This window comes from Humulus lupulus, chromosome 8, assembly GCF_963169125.1.
Source record: "Humulus lupulus chromosome 8, drHumLupu1.1, whole genome shotgun sequence".
Lineage (NCBI taxonomy): Eukaryota > Viridiplantae > Streptophyta > Magnoliopsida > Rosales > Cannabaceae > Humulus > Humulus lupulus.
Window position 1 is genome coordinate 46,185,358 of NC_084800.1, and position 22,576 is coordinate 46,207,933.

General features: G+C 37.3%; 1 protein-coding gene across 1 annotated transcript; it reads right to left on the reverse strand.

Moving 5' to 3' along the window:
- Positions 1-11,899: 11,899 nt before the first annotated feature.
- On the reverse strand, positions 11,900-21,012 carry LOC133795347 (bark storage protein A-like). The gene is made up of 3 exons (XM_062232799.1): positions 20,935-21,012; positions 20,016-20,279; positions 11,900-12,294 (listed from the first exon to the last, which is right to left on the reverse strand). Exons 1-3 carry the CDS (start codon positions 21,010-21,012, stop codon positions 11,950-11,952), a joined length of 687 nt encoding a protein of 228 aa, XP_062088783.1. The 3' UTR covers positions 11,900-11,949.
- Positions 21,013-22,576: the final 1,564 nt, after the last annotated feature.

Sequence of the window (22,576 nt, forward strand, 5' to 3'; positions counted from 1 at the left end):
GTCTCGAAAGCTAGCTGAATTGGTAATTACGTGTTAAATACTATAATCTATGTATATATATATATATGGTTCGATTTCGAGGCTAGCTAGTTCGATAAGTATCGTGTATATATAAAAAATAGGTGTTTGTGAAGTCAAAGCTGGGGATGGTTTCTAGCCTAATGTAAAGAATAATGGACATGTGACTGGGATTTATTATTACTTAGAACAAGGAAAGGCACAGTTCACGGTAAATTAGAAAAACCACTTGCTATTTTTTTATGAAGTTATGACATTTCGATTCTCCTTCATAAATTGTGGGTTCCATTCAGAGTAATTTTTTAAAAACATTTCCTTTATAAAAATAAAATTCTTCAGTAAAAAAATATATTATTTTGCATTAATTTTTTTTTTTTTAAGGAAGTCAGGTTGGTGCACATTCAAAAAACCACTAAACTCATTAACACTAGTAAACTACATGTCGTTTTATTGCCAGGGTAAGCCACTTCATGCCCATTACAAAATATCATAAATCATAAACTTTCCCTGTTAAAATGCAGTAATAATAAATATGTAACAAATATTAAAAACCCAAATTAATTAAAAGTTTAGGTGTTGTTTGGTAGCACTTAAAAAAATAAGTTTGTTATTTAATTAATTAAAAATTTAAAAATTAAACATAAAATGTGTTTGGTAAATTTATTTTTATTTATTATTTTTTTTAATTTTAATTAAAATTTATTAAATTTTGAAAATAGAATTTTTTTTCACTTTCAAATTCTTTTTAAACAGTTTTCAATTTTTCATTTCTTTTTTTTCTTCTCTTCTTCAAATCAACACCTTATAATGTTAAACAAAAAATAAAAATAAAAGTTATTAAACGCGTTTATTATTTTTTGTTTTTAAAAACAAAAAACAAAAATAGTTATCAAACATATTTTTAATTTTTTAAAATAAAAAAACAAAAAAAAATAATATTTCTATGTTTGTGTTTAAAAAATTTAAAAACAAAAATTTTACCAAACGGGCCCTTAATAATTATTATATGGCATTGAGGCTTTTCCTCTATAAAAGACGACGGGTTTTTAATATTAATATTTTATGATATTAACAATAACAAAGTTTAAGGTGGCAAAAAGAGAAAAAAAAGAAGTAAAAAAGCGTTATGCTATTTGCTAGTTTAATATACTCAAGTCATTTAAGCCAAAAAAGAAAACGGGCTAAGTAAATGAAAACGACATCGCTTTATCATATAAGCACTAAGTGTAACGCCCTACTGACTTAAAGTCGTTACTAAATGAATTTAATATGTGCAATTAACTCGCTAATCGAGGTTTTAGGTTAAAAATGTAGCTAATCTGTAATAAAAGTCATACAATTTGAAAATATCATCATTCATTATAAAGCGATATACATTTGGGATCCCAAAATACTGTTTTAGAAATATTTACAACTCAAAAATATAATTAAAGTCGACTAGACGACAAAATTAGATTTAAAACAAACATCTCCCAAAAATACCCCTGGTCGTGGTAGCCAGGCAGGCCAAACATGTACGCGTCGCTTCACGCTCTCCGTACTCATGGTTGGTCGACTCTCCCCTTGCCCGTACCTGCACCATAGAGCACTCGTTAGCCGAAGCCCAGCAAGAAAACTCCACATAAGCAAATAACATATGCATAACCATCATTCAACACATAATGAAACCGCCAATAGGTTAAACACATAACAGTCATGCCGTCTCAGGCGCTTTACCAGGCCCTGGGTTCGCGGTCTATACTGTGAGGATATCACAAGTATCCAATAGGGTCTCACCCTGGCAACTCGCACTCCGCATGCTTAACGCTGCTCCCAGCCCCTTGCCATACTCGGCCTTGCCGTTCTCAGCCTTCGCCGTTCCTGGCCCTTGCCGTTCATTCATAAATATGCACACATAGCATAATTTAACAAATACTTTAAACATAATCAATGGGGCTACGCCCTGCAACATAATCACATAGGGTCGTGCCCTGCACAACAAACTATAGGGAAACGCCCTGCTCTATGGGTATAACAGTTTCCTTACCTGTGTCCCAAGCTACCCGAGCACCGCGATCACGAGCACAGTCCTCTAACCCAAGCATTGAAGAGAAATCCTAGTCACAACGCATGAATAGAATCAACTATCAAGTTCTAACTCATTAAATAGTTTCGAGACATAACTCTAACCTCCGGGACCTTGGTTTCTACCAAACTAGGTAGTAGAAACCTTCCCGAGCCTTAACGTTCAAGTTCTCGAGATAAAAACCCTTAATTTTCCAAAAATCCACTTTTGGGTTGCGGCCCAACCTCCCTTAAGCGTCGCGGCGCACCCCAAAACAAAGGAAAAATGCCTCACATCTGCCAGACTCGGGCTGCGGTGCCCAAACCTTGCGCCGCAGCGCCTGGGAAATTCTTCGAACTAAAAATGCAAGTGGGCTGCGGCGCTGATGAACAGAGCCGCGACGCGAGCCCGAAACCTAGAAAATCCCATGCAATTCTACGAGCCAACACCTCAGAATTCAACCCAAATCAATACCTAAACCCATAATTCAGCCCCAAACCACTTATATCAAACTAACAGTAGCACATAAACTTAAAGAAACCAAACAAAATCCTACTACAATCCAAATTCAATTATCTAAGTTCTAACCCCTCTAACTCCAACAAAACCAAAGGAATATTAAACAACAAACCAGTTTTGATTCTTACCTTGCTGATGATTTCGACTTGGCCAACTTCAAATCTCCTCCTAACTCTAATCCCTCAACCCACAAGCTTGCAAACCACCAAATCCTCAGCCCAAATCTTCAAGTTTCCTCAACAATTCACAAACACCCAAGAGAGAGAGAGAGTTACACGTGGGAGAGAAAGAGAGTTCCTTCTGATTTATTCTAACCCCTCCTAGAAACACAACTGCCTAAACATAAGCCTATCCTTTAACCAAAATGTCCAAAATAGCCATTTAACTTATCATCAATCCTTAAGTAACCAAAGGGCATTTCAATCATTTGCCATACCCCGTTAAGTCCCCGAATAGTCTTATAAATCCCCATTAATCCCAACATGTCCAAATCATTACCAAACTACTACCCATTACTCCATAGATCCCGAACACATTTTACGTTCCCAAAATACCCCTAGGCTCCTCCTGAGCCGGGTATTTGACCCCATTGTGACTTTCTTTCTAAACCACTCCCTAGGACTGTCTCGGATCGTGCATCACAAATATATCACCATTCACACGTGGTGTTAATTCACAATAATCACAAATATTGCATTTATGCCCTCAACGAGCTAAAATTACAAACATGCCCCTAATAACCAGACAGGGCCCACATGCATATTTAATTCACCTAAACATGCATTTCTAATCACATATTCATCAAATTCACACATTATAATAATAAATCACTTATTGTCCTCCAAACACGCTAATCAAGGCCATAAACCTTATTAGTAAAATTTGGGATGCTACACTAAGCAACATAACTTGAAATTCATTCATTTCCAACAAATTACAGCGATGATAGGATGACAAAATATATGTCATTTTTCATCTTAATATTAGTATAAGAAGCTGTTAAGGAAAACAAGAAGAATGTTTTGTAAGAATTGTAGAAAAATCAAAATATTTTAAGTATGGGTGAGATTATTTGCACTCGTTTTTTCAATCTTCATTCCTCTTTATTATTTAATTATTACTAAATTTCTTATTTTAGTAAATTGATATAAATATCTTCATTAAATATTCTTACATATCAAGTAATTTAAAACATTTTAATTAATTTTTATAATATTACAATTTTACAAGTATAAAAATTTGTTATTGTAATTTTACAAATAATTTTAATTCTAATAAAATAGAACATAATTTTAAACTATAATGAAATAGAGTAGGACACATGACACATAATGAAGAAGTGGTTTTTTGTAATTATAAATAGTTTTTTAGAAGTTGGAGTATGTGCCAATTTGAGTGTAAACTACTTATCCTAATCATTTCTGCATAGAGAAACGTATAATATGATGCCCAATCTTGATTGTGGTAAATATTGTAATCTTGATATAAATAAATATTTGTTATATTTCAGTTAAACATCAGTTAAGTTTGTTTCTTGAAGTCAAAGAACTTGGTTGAGCTGTCCAAGTCCTTGAAGACCTATATATATGTGGCACATGTTTCAAAATCGAGATAGAGAAAAAAAAGAGAAAACTGAGAAGAGAGCTTTGATTTTCAAGTAGAAGAGATTTGTTAAGAGGAACTGGTACAGAAAGTTTCGGCTGAGAGGATTCCTAGGAGAATTGAGTGAATTCTTGTATGAGTGTGTGAGGAAATCTTTGTACTGTGAGGGGTTCATTCTTGAGTGAAAAATCAGAGTGTTTTGAGAGAGATCAGCCTTGTAATGCACGAATTCTCCGATTTGGTTTAATGGCGGGATTAGTAGGCCGGGAGGGCCATACTTGCTTAATTATGCCATTAATTGATAATATGCATGTATATGTGAATTATATTATGATATGATGTTATATGTGTGCATGTGGGTCTACATTTGAATATTATGATATTTTGATAATTTGGCCCATTGAGAGCATAATTGTATATTTGGGTGCGTATTGTGATTTGTGAATGAGATTCCATTATTATGGAGATATATTCGAGCTATTCGGCATGAGACGGTCATATATAGTGGATTAGCGGTTTTTTCATAACGAGGTCAATTTTGGGGTATTAGGAATGTTTATTTGATGATAAATTGGGAGTATTTGAGATCATGATGGAATTCTGGAAGTTTTGACTATATTGTCCCCGGGGGTATTTTCGGGACCCCGAGCACTAGGTTTTATTTGAGGTTACTTAAGCATAAAGTAGCTTATCAGATAGAACGTACGTTAGAAAACCTCTCGTTCTCCCTTTCGTTAGGTCATTTTACCGTTTGAGCCTTTTTGAAGAAATCTCGAGTTTTAAGAGTCGGAATCAAGCAAGGATCGAGGCATAGTGATCCTAGGAAAGATTAGAAGCTTCTTAACCGAAGGATTTGACAGAAAACAACCCAATCGAAGGTAATCAAAGTTTAAGTTTTGAGTTTTCGAGTTTCTAAGCTTTGAATTAGATTTTGTAAATTGTTGAGTTTTTGGTTGGTTTGAACCTTGGGTTTTGAGGGTTTTGGAGCTTTGGGAAGCTTGGAAACTTTGTTTTGATGATTGGGGAATGTTTAGGGATGATTTTGGAGGCTTTGGAGTGTTAAAAATACGTTTGGGAGTGGCCCAGAGTTGGGGGCCGCGGCCCTGTTCCTGGGGTGCCGCGGCCCTGCTTTGAAGAAGCAGGTGGGGGCTCTGAACCTGCTGGGCATCGCGGCCCTTGATGAAGGGAACCGCGGCCCTTGCTTCAGGAAATTCTGGGGGTCGCGGCCCAAGGTGCTAGGGCCGCAGCCCTTGCCTAGTTTTCACCCCATTTGCATGTTTTGACCCCAGAAACTTAGCTATAGGCCTCGGGAGTGTTCCTACTACTTGGATTGGTTTGGATTGATCTCCCGGAGGCTAAATATTGGTTTGGGAACCTATGTTGATCATTATTATTAATGATGTCCCATGTTTGGTTATGATTAGGTGACCGCTGAAGGACTAAAGGTTGATCATTCTCAAGGGTCGTTCTTTTAATCATTCTAGCTCGAATCTGAGGTAAGAAAACAGTGTATGAATACAATTGCACCCTGTATTTGTATATTACACGCGTGATTGTTATTGAGGCATGTTGGTTGATAAATGTGGACATGGATTGCATATTATATGCTAGCGAATTTTGTATACTTGTATATGTACTGACTAGTCAGGGATACTGACCTAAGAGTCAGAAATGGCATAGCGTCATGAACGCAAGGCCAAATGAAGATTAGATCTAATCGATATCAGTATTGAATGGCTCTATGGCATTAATGCTGGACCGACCCTAAGGTCGATGAACTTATAAGTGCTTGGCTAGTCTAAGACTAGTTACTTAGAGCCAGGGCATAAGGCCCCGGTGACTGCTGTCACATGGCTAGGGAACGATGTTCCAGGGTTATGACTCTATCGTCATGAGGAAGGTTATGTTGGTGACTAGTCACCATACACCCATCCTGTTCAAACTTATGAAAAGATCACTTATCTATTAAGCCCTGGTGACCCTATCATCACATGGCTAAAGGGGGTTGTACGCACCTTTGTGACTTTTGCGACTGTCACCTATCTGTTTTGGACTGATAATCTTGAATGATTATTATGATCATTGTTGATATTATATCGTGCTATGTTGAGTTTTCTTGCTGGGCCTTGGCTCATGGGTGCTATGTGGTGCAGGTAAAGGGAAAGAAAAGCTCACCCAACCTTGAGTGGAGAGCTTAGGTGGTGATGTGTACATATGCGGCCGCTTGACCACCATGGCCAAGGCATTCTCAAAGGAACTAGGGGGTTTACCCCATTTTTGCCGCTTAGGTCAGCGAGATTGTAAATTTGAAACAGTAATGACCACTTTGTACTGAGAACAACTTGTAAATGTTTTGATTAGCTCTGCAGAGCAGTTTGTAATGAAAAATATCCATTCCTTTTTATTGGTTTTTCCACCTTAACCTGTTAATCACATTTAGAGTACGTTTTTAACCAAAGGACTCGGGTAACGGGTCAAATTTATGGTTCACCGTTCACAGTAACTGTTCTGGGGTAATCAGGGCGTTACAAGCCTAATGAACTACTGGTTTTCTTGTACAGAAATGATTGGTGTATTCTGATCAACTTGGAGCTTTTGTAATCTTGGTGAAATAACTGATAAAGATTAATAAAACCCTTAGGGAAAGCTGGATGTAGGCTAACTATTTTGTTAGCTGAACCAGGATAAAGTTTTGGTGTTCTTCTTCCTTATTACTCTTATTTGTTTATCATATGTTTTGCATTTAAATCTTGAAATATTTGTTCTAATTTTGGACATAAGTTTAAGATAACATAAACTTAGAATAGACATTTGTTTAGTTTTGATCTTCACCTTAAACTCTGTTTTCTTCCTACAGTGGTATCAGAGACTAGGCTGCTAGGGTAATAAGATCAAAGCTACAAGCAACTACAGATCAAGATCTCAGTCATCACCATGGCATCAACTTCTACACAATTTGATCTTGAAAAATTTGATGGAACGAGTGACTTTAGTCTGTGGAAAGAGAAGATGATGTCAATCTTGATATATCAAAAACTTGATGAAGCTCTAATCAATGACACAAAGGATGCCAAAGAACCAAAAGAGAAGGATTCTTCAAGTATTGAAGAGAAGAACTTGATTGCAAGACAAGCTCGGTCAGCCATAATAATGAATCTTTCTGATAATGTGTTAAGGCAAGTTATTGGGGAAAAATAGTTGCTGGACTATGGAATAAGTTGGAACAGCTTTACATGACTAAGTCTACAGCATCGAAAATATTCCTAAAAGGAAAGATATATGGCTTCAAGATGAATGCCATGAATACTCTAGAGCAGAACTTTGATGAGATGAAAAAGTTGGTATTAGCCTTGAACAATATGGGGGAGAATATAAAAGAAAAGGATCAAGCTGTGATACTCTTGAATAGTTTACCAGATCAGTTCAAAAAGATGAGAACTGTCATAATGTATAGTAGAGATACATTGACTTTGGAAGATGTCTTGAGCACACTAAGATCACGAGATGCAGAAATGACTTGGGACAAGGCAGCCAAACAACAAAGAACAGAAGAGAGTTTAATGGTTCGTGGCAGACAACCCAAGAAACACTTTCACAGAAATCATTCAAGAAGTCATTCACGAGGGCATCACGGGTCAAAATCTAGGCCTAAAGAAACAAGAAAATGTCACCATTGCGGCAAGGTAGGACATCTCATCAAGAACTATTGGGAACTTAAGAAAAAGAAAAGGGAAGAAGAGCCTAAAGTCACACAGCAAGATGGCAACATAGGAGACAAGTATTACAATTCAGATGGAGAAGTTCTTACAGTCTCACAAGATCGAGAAGTTAAAGAATGGATATTGGATAGTGGGTGTACTTATCACATGTGCCCCATTAAAAACTGGTTTATGGTTTTACAGGAAGTAGAACAAGGCAATGTATTAATGGGTAATGATCATAAATGCAAGGTTCTTGGGATTAGATCTATAGCTATCAAAAATTCTGCTAGAACAGTCAAAATCTTGAATAAATTCAGATACATACCAGATTTAAAAAGAAACTTGATTTCACTTAGAACTCTTGATGATGAGGGATACAATTATAAAATTGGCAATGGTACTATGAGGATCACAAGAGGTCAGCTAGTGGTGTTTAAAGGGATTAAAAGAAATGGTCTGTACGTGTTAGATGGGCAAACAGTTCTACCAGCTCAAGCTTCATTTGTAAAGCAGAATACAGTGGACTCAAAGACATGGCATCTCCGAGTGGGTCATATCAGTGAAGCTGGACTCATTGAGCTTTCTAAACAAGGTATTCTGTCAAATTATAAACATGTAAACCATTTTGTGAAGTTTGTGTACAGGGCAAACAACATAGACTAAAGTTTGACACAAGCAAATTTCGAGCTACAAGAATATTGGAATATGTACATTCTGATTTATGGGGACCTAGTAGAACAGCCACAAGAGGAGGTAACAATTATTTTTCATCAATAGTGGATGATTATAGTAAAAAGGTTTGGGTCTATTTACTTAAACACAAACATGAATGCCTCGACAAATTTAAAATATGGAAAACATATGTTGAAAATCAAACTGGTTTTAAAATCAAAACATTAAGGACAGATAATGGTTTGGAATATATTAATCATAAGTTTGATAAGTTGTGTTTAGATTATGGTATAGAAAGACACAGAACCGTGGTGAAAACTCCTCAACAGAATGGGACATCAGAACGAATGAACAGAACTTTGCTGAATAAAGTGAGGTGCTTGTTACTTGAGTCAGGACTAAAGAAATCTTTCTGGGGAGAAGCCTTAAGTACAACATGCTACCTGATTAATAGAAGCCCCAACAGAACAAATAATTTCCTTACACCCGAAGAGAATTGGACAGGTAAATCACCTAACTTAACTCATCTTAAATTTTTTGGATGTGCTGCCTATGCACATCAAAATAATGATAAGCTAGAAAAGAGTTCTACTAAATGTATTTTTTTAGGATATCCTCAAGGAGTGAAAGGTTAAAAATTATTTGACATTGAGTCTTCTAAAACAATTATTAGTAGAGATGTAGTGTTCAATGAGCTTGATTTTCCTTTTAAAATAAATGAGAAGGGTACTATTTTTCATGATGCAGGAATCGAGCAACAAGAAGAAGATCAAATAAATGGATTAGAAATGGAAATAACTCCTTCAGAAATCAATAAAAGGAATGATGACATAGATGAACAACAAGAGGATAATATGAAAGATTATCAACTTGCTCGTGACAGACAAAGAAGGAAAATTAAGCCTCCTATCCGATATTGCTTTTGCTTTGTCTGCTATGACAACAATACCAAATCTGGAACCTGCCAGTTACTCTGAAGCTACAATGAGAAAAGATTCATACAATTGGAAGGCTGCCATGGAAGAAGAAATGAGATCCTTAAATGAAAATAAGACATGGACATTGGTACCTAGACCCGAGGGACATAAAGTGATAGGGTGTAAGTGGATTTATAAGCTGAAACCAAGCATAACTCCTACAGATCCTATGAGGTATAAGGCAAGGTTAGTTGCCAAGGGTTACTCACAAACTGAGGGAATTGACTATTCAGAAATTTTTTCACCTGTTATCAAGCTTAAAAAAGTAAGGACGATGCTTGCTTTAGCTGTGCAATTCGATTGGGAGGTAGAACAAATGGATGTTAAAATAGCCTTCTTAAATGGCAAGTTGGAAGAGACTATTTTAATGGAGCAACCCGAAGGATTCAAAGTTGAATCTAAGTTGGAAAATTTGGTGTGTTCGCTTAAGAGGTCCTTGTATGACCTTAAACATTCACCAAGGCAATGGTACAAAAGATTTGATGAGGTGATGTCTAAAATTGGTTTCAAAAGGTCAGCCTATGATACATGTCTCTATTTCTCAGGTTTGGATTCAAATTTTCCCACTTTCTTGCTCATCTATGTGGATGATAAGTTGCTCATGGGAAAGAACATACAAGAAAACAAGAGAGTTAAGGAAGTATTGAATGGAGAGTTTGAAATGAAGGACCTAAAAGCTGCTAAACGGATCCTTGGAATCGAAATCCATAGAAACAGAACTGAACAAAGGATGGTGCTTACTCAATCTCAGTATGTGCAATCGCTTGTGAACAAGTTTAAAATGGCAAAATCAAGAGAAGTTCTTGTCCCATTGGGTGGGCACTTTGAGTTATCAAAAGAACAATCTCCCACAACTCAAGCTGATATAAATCAGATGAAAAATATACCTTATGATGAAGCTTTTGGGAGCATAATGTACTCCATGATTAGCACCAGACCTGATATAGCACATTCTTTAAGTATATTGAGTAGTTATATGTCAAATCCAGGGCAGGAACATTGGAAAGAAGTAAAATGGTTACTAAGGTATCTCAAGGGAACATATGATGTTGGTTTAATCTACCAAAATAGAGGCTTACAGATTAATTTGGAAGGCTTTGTTGATGCAGATTATGCATAAAGTAAAGATGATAGAAAGTCCATCACTTCCTACTGTTTTCTCATAAATGGTTGTTGTATTTCATGGAAATCTCAGCAGCAACCTATAGTGACATTGTCTACCACTGAATCTGAATTTATGGCAACAACAGAAGCTTTCAAAGAGGCTACATGGCTTTCGGGTATACTAAGGGAGATCAAAGTTTTGAAAGAAAAAGCTATTATATATTCAGATTCTCAGTCCTCAATTCACTTATGTAAAAATCATGTTTATCATGAGAGATCCAAGCATAAAGATGTGAGACACTTCTAGATAAGGGATAAGATTGAAGGAGGAGAAATAGCTCTCGAAAAGGTGGACAGTGAAGAGAATGCAGCTGATGCTGGTACAAAGATTTTGCTTGTTCTTAAGTTCCAACATTGTTTGGAACTTATGAATGTTGGAAAAGGCTAAATCTGAGATTATTCCCCCAAGGAGTTTTATAATTAGTCATGTCATGATTAAGGAGGAATTTGTGGTAAATATTGTAATCATGATATAACTAATTATTTGTTATATTTCAGTTAAACATCAATTAAGTTTGTTTCTTGAAGTCAAAGAACTTGGCTGAGCTGTCCAAGTCCTTGAAGACCTATATATATGTGGCTCATGTTTCAAAATCGAGATAGAGAAAAAAGAGAGAAAATTGAGAAGAGAGCTCTGATTTTCAAGTGGAAGAGATTTGTCAAGAGGAACTAGTACAAAAAGTTTCAGCTCAGAGGATTCCTAGGAGAATTGAGTGAATTCTTGTATGAGTGTGTGAGGAAATCTTTGTACTGTGAGGGGTTCATTCTTGAGTGAAAAATCAGAGTGTTTTGAGAGAGATCAGCCTAGTGATCTACTGGTTTTCTTGTACAGAAATGATTGGTGTATTCTGATCAACTTGGAGCTTTTGTAATCTTGGTGAAACAACTGATAAAGATTAATAAAACCCTTGGGGAAAGATGGATGTAGGCTAACTATTTTGTTAGCTGAACCAGGATAAAGTTTTGGTGTTCTTCTTCTTTATTACTCTTATTTGTTTATCATATATTTTGCATTTAAATCTTGAAATATTTGTTCTGTTTTTGGACATAAGTTTAAGATAACATAAACTTAGAATAGACATTTGTTTAGTTTTGATCTTCACCTTAAACTCTGTTTTCTTCCTACATTGATAATAAATAGTTATCATGTGGATCAAAGTTTTAGTACTTGATTATAGCTAGCATGGATAAATGCTTAATTTTTTGCCATTATTTATAAAGAGAAACTAATTAATTGAAGCTTAGCATAGCCCTATGATGACAACAAAGCAATCAATCTGATTAGAACTTGCACTGAATTTTGAGCAGCCAAAGTGGCAAAGGTGGCAGCTTCATTGGAGAGAGAGGAGCCACCGCCAGCCAAATCAGAGAGCCCTCTAAGTGCAATAAAAGGAATTTTTTGCTGGAAGCAGACTATGGCCACGGCAGCACTCTCCATGTCGATTGGGGTAATACCCTCAAAGTGTGAGTTCAAGAACTCTCTGTATGCCCTATTGTCAACAAACACGTTGGCACTAATCCCTCTCTTTACTCTTACCACAACAGCTCTTCTTGGTAGACAAGTTGTTGCATTCAAACAACTTCTTAGCTTCAAATCCTGCATCCATTATTGACACCATTATTCCAAATGTTGTATTGTAAGACAGTATACATACTTATTATTTTTGTTTTACCATTAATCTAGTGCGTCTTTTCATAGACAGTTAGAGCATCTCCAATTGATGCTATAAAAATAGTGTATAGTCATTTTTTAGCACAAAATATAGTATGAGCCAAATTTGGCCTACAATAAATATTACATTTTTTAATTACTTATTTGCCATTCATTAATACAAATTATTAATTTTTTAATTTTTAATTTATCTTTTAATAAAAAAATTTATTATTTTTGTATAGTTTCAATTAACATTAATAATTATATTGATTTTTGGGTTTATACCTTTTTGGACCCTGTGTTTTTTTCCATTACCTGTTTGGACCCTGTGTTTTAACAAATTACTTTTTGGACCCTATGTTTTGTAAAATGGTTAAAATAGAACCCTAAACCCGATATTGGTCAATGTTTTCTCAATTAAAATCACAAATAATTTACCAAACTAACAATTCAGAACAATAATAAAATCATTCTGCTTAAAAACTGTGTTGTTATATTCAATTTTTTCTTCATCAAAATTGACTTTAGGGTTCTATTTTAACCATTTTACAAAGCATAGGGTCCAAAAAGTAATTTGTCAAAACACAGGGTCCAAACAGGTAATGGGAAAAAACACAGGGTCCAAAAAGGTATAAACCCTTGATTTTTTTAGCTAGTTTGCACCTTGCGCATTAGAGTATAAATACAAAAATTAGGTCAAATATATCATTGACACATATTTTGGGCCAAATTTAGCATAAAGTATACCTCACCCATTAGAGATGGTCTTAGTGACACAATTATCATCACTAACACAATTATCCCCACTTAGTAAGTCTAAAATCCACTTAATTAGCCTGTTTTGGCAACAAAAGAAATAGTAATTTTAAGGCGCATTTAGTGGAATAGAGGGCACCACACAATTTTAGTTAAAATCCATGTTCGGTGTTCATAAATATATTGTAATGCCCTGAATTCTCCGTTGTGTTTAACGGCGTGAACAGTAGGCCGGGAGGGCCATACTTGCTTAATTATGTTATTAATTGATAAAATGCATGTATATGTTGATTATATTATGATATGATGTGAAATGCATGCATGTGTGTCCATATTTCTATCCACAGGGGTGTGATGGTAATTTGGCCCGATGAGGGAAAGTTGATTATTTATTCGCATGTTGGTGATATAATTTGAGACCACATTATGATGTGGGTTTGTTCGAGCCATTTGGCATGAGACGATCAAGGAATGTTAATTATTGGTTTGGTCATAACGGGCTTAAGCTCGAGGCTCGGGGTGAGTCTCGGGGTGTTTTAATGATTAGAATGTTACCGGGCATTAAAGGGTAACGGGAGGTGAAATATTGGTGTTTGAGGATATTGAGATTAGCGGGAATTGGGAAGCGTTAATTATGGTTAACGGTGTTGGTGGAAAGTACCAAAATTTCCCTTGAGTTGGCTTTAGAGACTTTTAAAGACCTAGGGGTATAATGGTCTTTTGGCTAGGATATATATGAGCTTGGAAGGCTGTAGAGTAAAACAGAACAAAAACAGATTTTACTTCTCCTCCTTCCCGTACCTTCACTTTCCTTGTTTCTTCTTTGGAGATTTTGAGCTCAAGGGGTGGAACTAAGCTAGGAAATCAAGGGGCTTAAGTTATAGACTTGGTTCAGCCATTGAAGAGGGTTCAATTCCAGGTTTGAGGTAAGCTTTGTCCATTAACTTGCTGGTTTACCTTTGTTTCAGTATTAGAATTCAGCTTGTGTTTTTATGGTGAATTATTGGAATTGATGGAAGTTTGATTAGGGTTTGTCTTGGGTTATGATGAGGGATAGTTATGGGTGAGGTTTGGAGGTTTAAATGGGTGTTTGAGAGAGGTTTGGGTGGTGTTTAAATTGGGTTTGAAGGGTTGGTTTCAAGGGAAAACGCAAGGGAGGAAAAACAGGGGTTTTGGCTGAAATGGAGCTTGCGCCGCGGCATGGCAGGGGTGAGCCGCGGCCCTTGGGGGCTGCTGGGTTTAGGCGCCTCTGTCTGAGGGGTGGGCCGCGGCATGGCCAAGGAGGAGGCACTGGGGAACCTATCGGTGGCTCAGACTGCAAAGGATGCCTTGTCAAGTCAATTGGCCGAGGCGGTCTGCCAGAGGGATACCGCATTGGCTCGGGCTGCATCAACCTCTCATGCCAACATTCAGCTGGAGGCTACTGTCCAATCTCTGAATGGGAGGATCGCTGTGCTCAAAGCTGAGCTTATGACCATTGAGGATCGAATAATCGAGAAAATGTTGCATCCTGTTTGGAGGACTAACCCCGCCGTTGACTTATCTTCTTTTGGGGACTGTGCCGTCGAGAGGATTTCTGAGTGGCAGGGTCGAGGTGGAGATTTGTAGGTCTCCTTGTACTCAGCCTATGTATGTTTTGGGTGTGTAACCCCTCGCACCACTTCTTTTGTTTTTTAAACTTAAGGGGCTCTGGATAGTCCCTCTTATTACTGTTGTTCGTGGGCTATATGTTTTTCTTTGCTTTGATGAAGATAATCTTTCTGGTGCACCTTGATTATACTTATAAGGACACGTTAACCCGTTGGGCTGTTGGGGTCATTTTATGGGCTTAGGATCATACACCTGCTCTCCCCTAGAATCGAGATATTTCATTATATTTATTATATTTAAATTACAAAATATTCAAAATTTAACAGAACCCCCAATTCGTGGGAAGAATGAGAGATTCCCGCGTATGCCAAGACCGATACTTTTTGAAGTCGTTTCTGGGAATCTTGACGCAGTCTGTTCTACCTGGTTGATGAACATCACCTTCTGGTCGGCCATACCTCTACTGACCAGTTACGCACTTGGCTGGTAGGACATGCATTCCTCTGGTCTAACATGGCACTCTGGTCTAGCATGTCGTGTCTCTCGTCTAACATGGCACTCTGGTCTAGCATGCCATGTCTCTCGTCTAACATGGCACTCTAGTCTAGCATGCCATGTCTCTCGTCTAACATGGCACTCTGGTCTAGCATGCCATATCTCTGGTCTAGCATGCCACACTGGTCTAGCATGACATTTCTGGGCAGCAAAGTCATTACTGGGCAGCAAAGTCATTACTGGGCAGCAATGTCATTCCTGGGCAGCAATGTCATTCCTGGGCAGCAAGGTCACTCCTGGGCAGTAATGTCACTCCTGGACAGTAATGTTACTACTGGTCGGACAAGGTCATGCCTGGTCGGTCATGACACGTTTCAAGCCAGTCAAAATTTTATCACAACTCTGAGGAGCCAATATATTTATTGACTATTAATGTATCTTTTATTGACCATGCACTGCCACTTGTCTCCTCTATTGTCACGTCATCGATCTCCAATTTTTGGGGATAACATAAGTTAATTAAGGTCTAATCCAAATGGCCTCAGTAGAAACAAAATATAAGTATATTATTGAGATATTCTCTTAATGTTTTGTATATATGGATAACCGTGAGTTTAGGAATTAGGTTAGAATTACAACTCTAGTTTCCTATTTTCTAGTTTCCTGTTTTCTAGTTTTCTAGTTTTCTGTTTTCTATTCTTTTGTATATATATACGACTAAAATATATCAATAAGATCAAGTCATTCACTATTTCTTCATGGTATCAAAGCCACACGGCTAAGATACACGATCGGCAATAGCTGACGGTAACGATACCGATACCACTAAGCCTCCACCTCCACCTATCCCTTCGGTCAATGGGCAAAGAAACTCTTCCAATGATGCAGCCACCACGTCAAACACTGCTGCCTCTCTTCCTCACCTAAGTGCAACACAATGGCAAACTATCGCTACTATGTTTGGTAATACTCATTCCTCTACCGACCGTTTACATGGTGAGTTTTCCAGGATTTCTTTATTTATTGATACTGGTGCTTCTAATCATGTGACGGGGGATGAATCTTGTTTGTTTAATGTTCATGATATTGCCGCATGTCTCGTTGGACTCCCTGATGGCCAAAAATTAATTGCTACTAAAGAGGGAAGTGTGAGACTCTTGGAAGGATTATTTCTTAAAAATGTTATTTATGTCTCTAAATTGCACTGCAACTTAATTTCGGTTACACAACTCATTGATGACATGCATTGTTTTGTACAATTTGCTTCTAATATGTGTGTTATACAGGACCGTCATTCGAGGAAGCTGATTGGAACACGTGAACGGAGAGATGGACTTTACTACTTTCGGCCAACGTCTACAATGCAAGCTATCTCAGTGGATGGTTCTTCATCTTCGTTGGAACTTTGGCATCAACGTCTTGGACATCCTTCAGAGAAAGTAGTAAAGTCATTACCTTTCCTACGTAATTCTAGTGATAAATTAAATAAGGCATGTGATGTGTGTCCTCGTGCCAAACAAACTCATGATTCTTTTTCTCTTAGTGACCATAAGGCCTCCCGAATTTTTGAATTAGTACATTGTGACTTATGGGGACCTTACAATACTGTTTCTTCATGTGGGGCTCGTTATTTTTTGACTATTGTGGATGATTTTTCCCGAGCTATATGGGTTTATTTGTTGATTGATAAATTGGAGGTGTTTAAAATGTTTATGTCGTTTTTTGCTATGGTTGATCGACAATTTGGTCAAAAGGTTAAGATTGTTCGGGGTGATAATGGGACAGAATTTAATTGTTTGCAAGATTATTTTCTTTCAAACTTCTTGTGTGGGGACCCCAAAACAAAATGGTAGAGTAGAACGTAAGCATCGTCATATTTTAACAGTGGCAAGGGCCTTACGTTTCAAAGTCATCTTCCTCTTTATTTTTGGGGTGAGTGTATTAGCAGCTTCTCATTTGATCAATTGAACACCCTCAGGTGTTCTTCAGAATAAAATACCTTATGAAATTTTATTTCATACTTTGCCAATTTTTGATGAATTGTGAGTGTTTGGTTCCTTGTGTTATGCCAATAATCAACGAGCTGAGAATGATAAATTTGCAAGTCGTAGTCGAAAATGTATCTTTGTTGGGTATCCTTTTGGTAAGAAAGGGTGGAGACTTTTTGATCTAGAAAATAAAAGTTTTTTTGTTTCTAGGGATGTTAAGTTCTTTGAAAATCAATTTCCTTTTGCTGAAAATGATCCTTCTACTATTAGCTCTACATATAATTCTGGCAGCATGAGTTTAGGTGATGATGACTTTGATTTTAATCTTTTTGGTGATTCTGAACCATTGTCTAATGAACCTGAACCCACAAATGAATCCTCCCCACTACATGTCACCACCCAAATTCCAACAACTACCACTTTAGAGCCTACTCTCCATTTTCCTGTAGCATAGTCTAGCCCGACTGCTACACAGAGTCCTGTTCAGTCCACAGGGGCTGCTCCGAATTCTATCAATGACACTCACATGGGACGTGGACTCCGTGAAAAGGTTCCATCCACTCGGCTTCGTGACTATGTTACTAATACTGTTATCACACAAAGTCCATCTGCTATCTCTCTAAGTTCACCCGCGCCGTCAGCTCCCTCTGGTACGCCATTTCCTATAACACATTATATTAACTGTGCAAAATTTTCTGCTAGCCATCGGCAATTTCTTGCCACTGTTACTGCAGGTTGTGAACCAAAATCATTTAAAGAAGCTATGACAGATGAAGGATGGCGTCATGCTATGCACACAGAAATCCATGCTTTAGAGGATAATGGTACTTGGACTATGGAAAAATTACCTCCTGGTAAACGTGCTCTTGGTAGTCAATGGGTCTATAAAATAAAGTACAACTCTGATGGCAGTGTTGAACGGCTTAAAGCTCGTTTGGTTGTTTTTGGTAATCATCAAATTGCCAGGATCGATTATAACGGGACTTTTGCACCTGTTGCAAAAATGGTCACCGTTCGTGCTTTCTTAGCCATTGCGGCATCTAAAAATTGGGAGCTGCATCAGATGGATGTGCATAATGGTTTTTTGCACGGGGATCTCAATGAAGAAGTCTATATGAAGCTTCCTCCTGGTTTTGGGTCTTCTCAACCTGATATGGTGTGTTGTCTTCGAAAGTCCTTATATGGCTTGAAACAGGCACCGAGGTGTTGGTTTTCCAAACTTGTCACTGCTTTAAAAGAGTATGGCTTTCTACAATCCTATGCTGATTATTCTCTCTTTACTTATACTAAGGGTGATACTCAAATCAATGTTTTGGTGTATGTTGATGATTTAATTATATCTGAGAATAATTCCGCTGTTTTGAAGATCTTTAAGAACTATTTGAGCACGTGTTTTCATATGAAGGATCTCGGGGTTCTTAAATATTTTCTCAGGATTGAGGTAGCTTGAAGTCCTGATGGTATATTTCTTTGTCAATGAAAGTATTCTCTTGGCATCATTTCTGAGACCGGTATTCTGGGTGCTAAGCCCGCATCTTTTCCCATTGAGCAAAACCATCGGCTTGCTCATGCTTCAGGAGATTCTTTGTCCAATCCAGAACCTTATCGTCGTTTGGTTGGTCGTTTGATTTACTTAACGGTCACTCGTCCTGATTTGGCATACTATGTTCACGTTTTATCACAGTTCCTACAAGAACCAAGACAGGAACATTGGGAAGCCGCCTTGCGTGTTGTTCGCTATTTGAAAGGCTCACCTGGACAAGGAATCTTACTTCGTGCTAATAGCTCTCTTTCCTTGACTGGTTGGTGTGATTCTGATTGGGCAGCTTTTCCTCTTACTCGTCGCTCTCTCACGGGTTGGCTTGTGTTTCTTGGTCATTCCCCGATTTCCTGGAAAACCAAGAAACAACCTACTGTGGCACGTTCTTCGGCAGAGGCTGAATATCGCTCTATGGCTTCTCTTACTTGTGAATTGAAATGGTTGAAGGGTCTTCTCCTTAGCTTGAGGATTCAACATACTGATGCTATTGGGCTATATTGTGATAGCCAGTCGGCTTTACATATTGCTCGGAATCCAGTCTTCCATGAATGAACAAAGCACATTGAAGCAGACTATCACTTTGTTCGTGATGCTATCCAAGACGACATTATTCTTCCTTCTTATGTTCCTACAACTGTTCAACTTGCGGACATCTTTACCAAGCCTTTGGGGATCCGTCAATTTCAGTTTTTGCTTTCCAAGTTGGGCATTTTTTATCCTCATGCTCCAACTTGAGGGGGGGTATTGAGATATTCTCTTAATGTTTTATATATATGGATAACCGTGAGTTTAGGAATTAGATTAGAATTACAGCTCTAGTTTCCTATTTTCTAGTTTCCTCTTTTCTAGTTTCCTGTTTTCTATTCTTTTGTATATATACACGACTAAAATATATCAATAAGATCAAGTCATTCACTATTTCTTCATATATGCACTTTTTCAAACAACAATCGATCAGTCTAATAACAGATATATATATAGAACAAATTCACTTATTTTTTAAAGTTATTTTACTCTTAATTTTGATAATTTATTGCAAAATGACCTCTGACAAATTATACAGTTACTCAAAAATTTTAGACAGTTGATTGAAAAATTAATCATCGAGTCGAAAATTTTAGACAATTGAGCAACAGTTAATCGAAAAATTAATCACCTGGTCAAATTTTTAGACATAGGTCATTTTACAAAAAATTATCACAAATAATAAAAGTAAAAAATTACTTTTAAAAAAATCAATCGAACAAATTTCTTAATATATTTATACATTTGAAGGAGATATATGACAAGGATACCTCTAGTTTCTTTGTAACTTCAAAGTATTGAGGGTTAACTGGGACCCAAAAGGCATGCTGCCTAACTTTAGGATATCCAAAAACGGGGAAGACCTCTTTCGGTGGATACAAAACACTATTCAATAGGTTTTCAATAGGCATATTATTATTATCCTTATTTGTTGTTTTGTTGTTGAAATTAGAGAATTTTAAGTAGCCAAATTTCCTTGTGTAGTCTCCATTGGATTCCAAGGGCAATTCATCTCCAGGCCCATCTCCAAATCTCTACTCAAAAATTTAATTGTCAAGGAAGATATATAGAAATATATAAATAAGTAAATATATATATCAATATCATCACTAATATGCAAATAAATAATCATTATACTATGGATCATCTACTAGCTAGTTAGTGGTAGAATATGCAAACTTAATAAGGCTAGTGAATAATAATTAATTTGATTGTTTAGAAATATTCACTTATGCTGTATATGAAAGTCGCCATCAATATAATTATTATTAGGACAAATAAAATAAAACTAAAATGATGATTTAATAGAAAATTTTCACTTATGTAACATCTAGAGCTATTCTATCCATGCTTAAGTGATTAGCTTAAGGGAAATTTCACTTTTTATACATAGTAATTTCTCTAATTAAAAAAAAATATCACAATTATATACTCTTTCATTTTGATGCTAACATTCTCCATCTACCAAAAATACCCCTTTCATTTTTCCACATCAAAAAAATTGAACATCTCACTACACTTTTGGTTTCTCTCTCACACTCTCTCACAAAAAACCCCAAAATCCGTCGAGCCCCCACCTCTGTTGAGCCCCAACCCTCGTCGAGCCCAACCCCCATCGACTCATCTCTCCCATCTCTCCATCGACCCACTTGAAGAGCTCCTCCGTCGAACGGGAAAACCGAGACCCACAGCGTTGAAGCAAACAAAGAGCCTCCATTGAACCACCTCACATTCGATTTTAAGGTAAAAGCATGAACCCTCGTCCATTTTTGTAGTTAAAATCATGTGTATTTGAGTTCCGTGGAAAGAGTGTGGAGATTCGAAGGTCTGGGTTTTACTCTGGTTTTGTCGATTTTGCTCGATGGGTTCGATGTAAGATCGGTAAGAGCTCGATTAGATGTACATTTTAGGCTCACATTCAGTTCGATTAGAGCTCGATATCCCTTGATAGGGCTCGATCAACTGAACTCGATGGAGTTCGATAGGAGCTCGATATGAGCTCGATAGGAGTCAATTCTCGATGGGTTTACATAGTTTGGCTCGATAGCTCAATATGAGCTCGATGGTTACCTAAGTAGACGTTAGCTCGATAGCTCGATATGAGCTCGATAGTAGCTATTGATGAATTCTCGATGGGGTTGATATAGTTAGGCTCGATAGCTTGATATGGGCTCGATATGAGTCAATGATGAATTCCCGATGGGGTTGATATAGTTAGGCTCGATGTGCTCGATAATGGCCCGATAGCAGATCGATGGTGACCTAAAAAGATTAGTTATAACAGTGTCTCGATGGCAGTTCGATAGAAGCTCGACATAGAGCTCGATATCACTCAATAACATCTCAATGACAGTGTTTACTTCAGTTTTCTTTTGAATTTTTGTTCAAATTTGTTTAACATTATGTTTTCTTACAAAATTTTTTCATGTGTCGATGCAGATGCCGAGGTTGCTTGTTCCGTTTGAAGATCATTTTCCTGGTCGAGTGACATATAGGGGTGGTAGCACTTTCAAGTATATTAAGAAAAAATTTGTGGAGCTCGGGCTGCTTGAAAGGGCTAAGGAATCCCTTTTCAAGCAGTTCTTTTTGGCTTCAGAGTTTAATTTCTCTGGAGTCTTGGTGCATCAAGTGCTTTTGAGGAAAATCGCTAGCAACAACGAAGATGAGGTTCATTTCTTCTTGGGGTCAAAGTCTTGTAGATTCGACATGGGAGAGTTTTCCCTTATGACAGGGTTGAATTTCAGTACGTTCCCGTCACCAGAAGAGTTGGAAGAGCGTAATCTCAGCGTCTGGTTGATAAAGGAGTATTTCAACGATGCTGAGAAAGTAAAGCTCTCACAGGTGGACCATGCTTTCAAGACTTGTACTGTTGTGGAAGATGTGTACAAGCTTGGTCTATGTTTGTTGGTTGAGGGTGTTCTGAATGCCATAGAGGGAAAGTTGCACATATGGCGAGTGTAGTGTCCCTGTAACGTCCTACTACCTTAGAGTCGTTGCTAAGTGAGTTTTAAACGTGCATTTAACTCGCTAATCGAGGTTTTAAGACAAAAGTGTAATTAAACTATAATCAGAGTCACAAACTTTGAAGATAACCATTTACTGAAAATTATAAAGCGGTTAATATTTGGGATCTCAAAATACTGTTTAGAAATATTTACAACTAAAAAATATAATCAGAGTTGGCTAAACGACAACATCCAGGTTTAGTACAACTGTCTCCCAAAAAATACCCCTGGTAGTGGCAATCAGGCAGGTCAAACATGTACGCGCCGCTACACGCTTTCCGTACTCATGGTTGGTCGACTTTCCCCTTGCCCTTACCTGCACCATA

Excerpts from the sequence above, each read along its gene's own strand:
- LOC133795347 (XM_062232799.1), bottom strand. The coding sequence starts at position 21,012 with ATGGACGAGGGTTCATGCTTTTACCTTAAAATCGAATGTGAGGTGGTT. Across the intron at positions 20,280-20,934 it reads TCTTTGTTTGCTTCAACGCT|AGATTTGGAGATGGGCCTGG; the intron begins GTGGGTCTCGGT and ends ATTTTTGAGTAG. Across the intron at positions 12,295-20,015 it reads AAGTTACAAAGAAACTAGAG|GATTTGAAGCTAAGAAGTTG; the intron begins GTATCCTTGTCA and ends TAATGGATGCAG.